At 29.4% G+C, this 3,226-nt stretch overlaps 1 protein-coding gene across 1 annotated transcript; it reads left to right on the forward strand.

The window, feature by feature from the left end:
• The first annotated feature begins 451 nt into the window (after window positions 1–451).
• On the forward strand, window positions 452–3,007 carry LOC106773105 (GDSL esterase/lipase 5-like). Its single transcript, XM_014659794.2, has 5 exons — window positions 452–667; window positions 880–998; window positions 1,692–1,925; window positions 2,146–2,407; window positions 2,613–3,007. The coding sequence occupies exons 1-5, from the start codon at window positions 553–555 to the stop codon at window positions 2,846–2,848; spliced, it is 966 nt and encodes a 321-aa protein (XP_014515280.2). The 5' UTR covers window positions 452–552; the 3' UTR covers window positions 2,849–3,007.
• The last annotated feature ends 219 nt before the right edge of the window (window positions 3,008–3,226 follow it).

The raw sequence follows: 3,226 nt of genomic DNA on the forward strand, positions 1-3,226 counted from the left end.
ACAATCACACTCCCACTAGCAAAAAGCAAAGCAGTGATATTTTCACAATATTTTTTGACAACTTTTTTTACAACAAGATACATGTCATTATTTTATTGGTCNATTTGAATTTATGTTTGAAAAAATATTTAAAACAGACCAATCATAAACTATCACATATTTGTTGTCAAAAAATTATTAAAAAAATATGGGTTAAATATGCTTTTAGTCCCTATACTTTGGGGCGATTTTGGTTTTAGTCCCTCTTTCAAACTATAGTACAATTTAAACCAGAGTTTTCTAAAGTTGAAGGACTAAATTGTACTATAGTTTGAAAGGGGGACTAAAACCAAAATCGCCCCAAAATATAGGGACTAAAAACATATTTAACCCAAAAAATATTATTAAAAAAAGTTTTTCCTATAAATTGAACACAACACCTAATTTGCATCCATGGCAACCTCAAGAGTGTTTGTTGTGTTTGTTCTCTTTCTTCTGAGCATTCATCACTCTCATTCTCAAAACAGAACCGTTTTCATATTTGGAGACTCTCTACATGATTATGGAAACACTATGTACTTTCCCACCATCACATTTTTCCAAGGCAACTTCTACCCATATGGAATAACTTTCTTCAACTTTCCCACTGGAAGAATCTCTGATGGACGTTTGATCCCAGATATTATTAGTATCCTTTCTTACTCTCTATTTCAACCATCTTATTTTATCTTTTCGAATAATAATATTTTGACGCTGTGGGTTTTAATAATGACTTTATTCAATCAATCATTTTGTACTATTTTACAAATTTATGATATAACTTCGTGTAAAATGAATGTATTTGACACGACGTCGTTTTAAGTTAATAATATTCTAAAGAGTACACGCATATGTTTGCAGTTAAGTATTCGGATTCAAGGAAGCCTCGGCCATTCTTGGATCCTAGACGGCTTAATAGTAATGGAGTCAACTTTGCATGTGCTGGGGCTGGAGCTTTGCCTGAAACTAATCGAGGCTTGGTAATTCTTTTCTTGATTTCTGAAATTCTTTATTAATAAATCAACCATTGCAAGTGTTATACTGTCACCAATTAATAATGTTTTTTTATTTTCATAATTTCATATCATATAAAAGAAAAAGATAAACATGGTAATTATCTCTGATGTGTGAAATTGAAATTTATTTCTATAAAAAAATTTATATAATTTAGTTTTCAAACTTTAAAATTTAATAATAAATATAATTCTTTTAACTAATTGTTAAAAAAGAAAATAAAATGTCAAATACGTTTTAAGATGATATTTGAGTCATTTTAATACAAATTTTAACTTAAAACACTGATAAAAAATTAATGTCATTTAGATTAAAAGAATTATATCAATTTGTCTTTTGAGTTTGAAAAAGAGAATATGTTAAATTCTTATACATAGACTAGTTCAAATTTCAAAAACATATTTAACCTAATAAAAAAATATAAAATGATATATCTCTGTATGTTTCTTATAAGAAAAAAAAAATCACATATTTTTTATCCATTGACATAATAACATAAATATTATTTTTTCAGTGATTTATTTTTTATTTGTTATTATATTAACGTACTTTAAATCTAATAAAATAATAACATGTTGTATCAAAATAGTGTAAAAAAAATCTATATTAATATATCATTGTTCTTATTATAATAGAATTCAATTACTTGGATGTTATAGGTGATTGACTTGAGGACTCAAGGATCGAACTATAGAAGAGTCAGCAGGGAATTGAGACAGCAACTTGGAGAAGACAGAGGCAGAAGCTTGTTGTCCACAGCTGTTTATATATTTTCCGTTGGAGGGAATGACTATGCATCCCCTTTATATTCAAACCCCTTGAATGTCACTTTTCCATACTCTCAACAACAAGTTGTAGAATACGTCGTTGGCAACATTACAGCAGTGATCAAAGTAGATTTTAATATTATTGAAAAATGATATTTTAAACCAAAGTTTGTTTTTTTAATTTGAAATTGTCCAACCACATTTTGACACGTGTGCAGTGTCAAAATGGTATCAAAAAATGGTATCAAAAAATGGTCTTAAAATATCATAACCATTGCACTAACATTTCTCTCTCTCATAATTATTCTCATATGTTTGTAATTTTAAGAAATGATATTTTATGCAGGAAATTTACAATGAAGGTGGAAGAAAATTTTCGATTATGAATCTTCCTGCTCTGGGTTGTGCTCCGGCACTAAGGCTACTCGTGCCTGGAACAACTATAAAAGCATGTGTTGCAGCACCAGCTTCTGCTCTTGCCAGACTACACAATATTGCTCTTTCCAGATCTTTTCAAAACCTAGAAAGTCAACTAAATGGATTCAATTACTCAATTTTTAATTTCTATGATGTATTTCTGGAAATGCTCAAGTACCCTTCAAAATATGGTATATACATGTTCTTAATTTGTATATATATTGTTAAAAAATAGATTTTAAATTTAATTTAATCTCTAGGTTTACTTTTATATTCTAAATTGATCTTATCTCTAATCGACGTAGAATTTTTAATATATAACATAGTTTTTCTGGAAAAACAAGTTCATATTTATTGCAATGTGACCATTGTCTCCATTGTTCTTTTGTTGGTAAGGTTTGAAAGAGGGGAGTGTGGCTTGTTGTGGAGGTGGACCCTACAGAGGAGATTATAGTTGTGGAGGGAGAAGGGGTAACCCATTTTATCAATTATGCAGCGATCCTGGTGAGAATTTGTTCTCTGATTCTCTTCATCCATCGGATAAAGCTAATGAACATTTCGCTCGGCTAATGTGGAATGGTACCAGTGATGTGATTGAGTCTTACAATCTGAACCAGTTGTTCAACTTTTAATAAATAGCTCTACGTAAATTTAGTCCTTTGCAGAATAAAACAAAAATCATTGCTGGATGCAGCATGATTGAATAGAGATATATGGTTACTGTAATAGTATGGTAAAAGTAGGAAAATGATATTTTAACACCATTTTTTTTACGATACTATTTTGATTTTTCTCTTCCAATTATGGTTGGATGAGAAAATATGGTTGGACGAGAAAAAACTTTGGTTTTCCTCTTCCAATTATGCTTCTGTCTCAGCTTTTTTTAATTTNAAATCGTCCAACCACATTTTTCAAAATAGTGTCAAAAAATAGTGTTAAAATATCATTTTCTGTAAACGTGATTGTTACAACTCTTTTAAGAATCTATTAAAGCTAAGAATGTAATAAGG

The sequence above is a fragment of the Vigna radiata genome, chromosome 9 (assembly GCF_000741045.1).
Source record: "Vigna radiata var. radiata cultivar VC1973A chromosome 9, Vradiata_ver6, whole genome shotgun sequence".
NCBI lineage: Eukaryota > Viridiplantae > Streptophyta > Magnoliopsida > Fabales > Fabaceae > Vigna > Vigna radiata.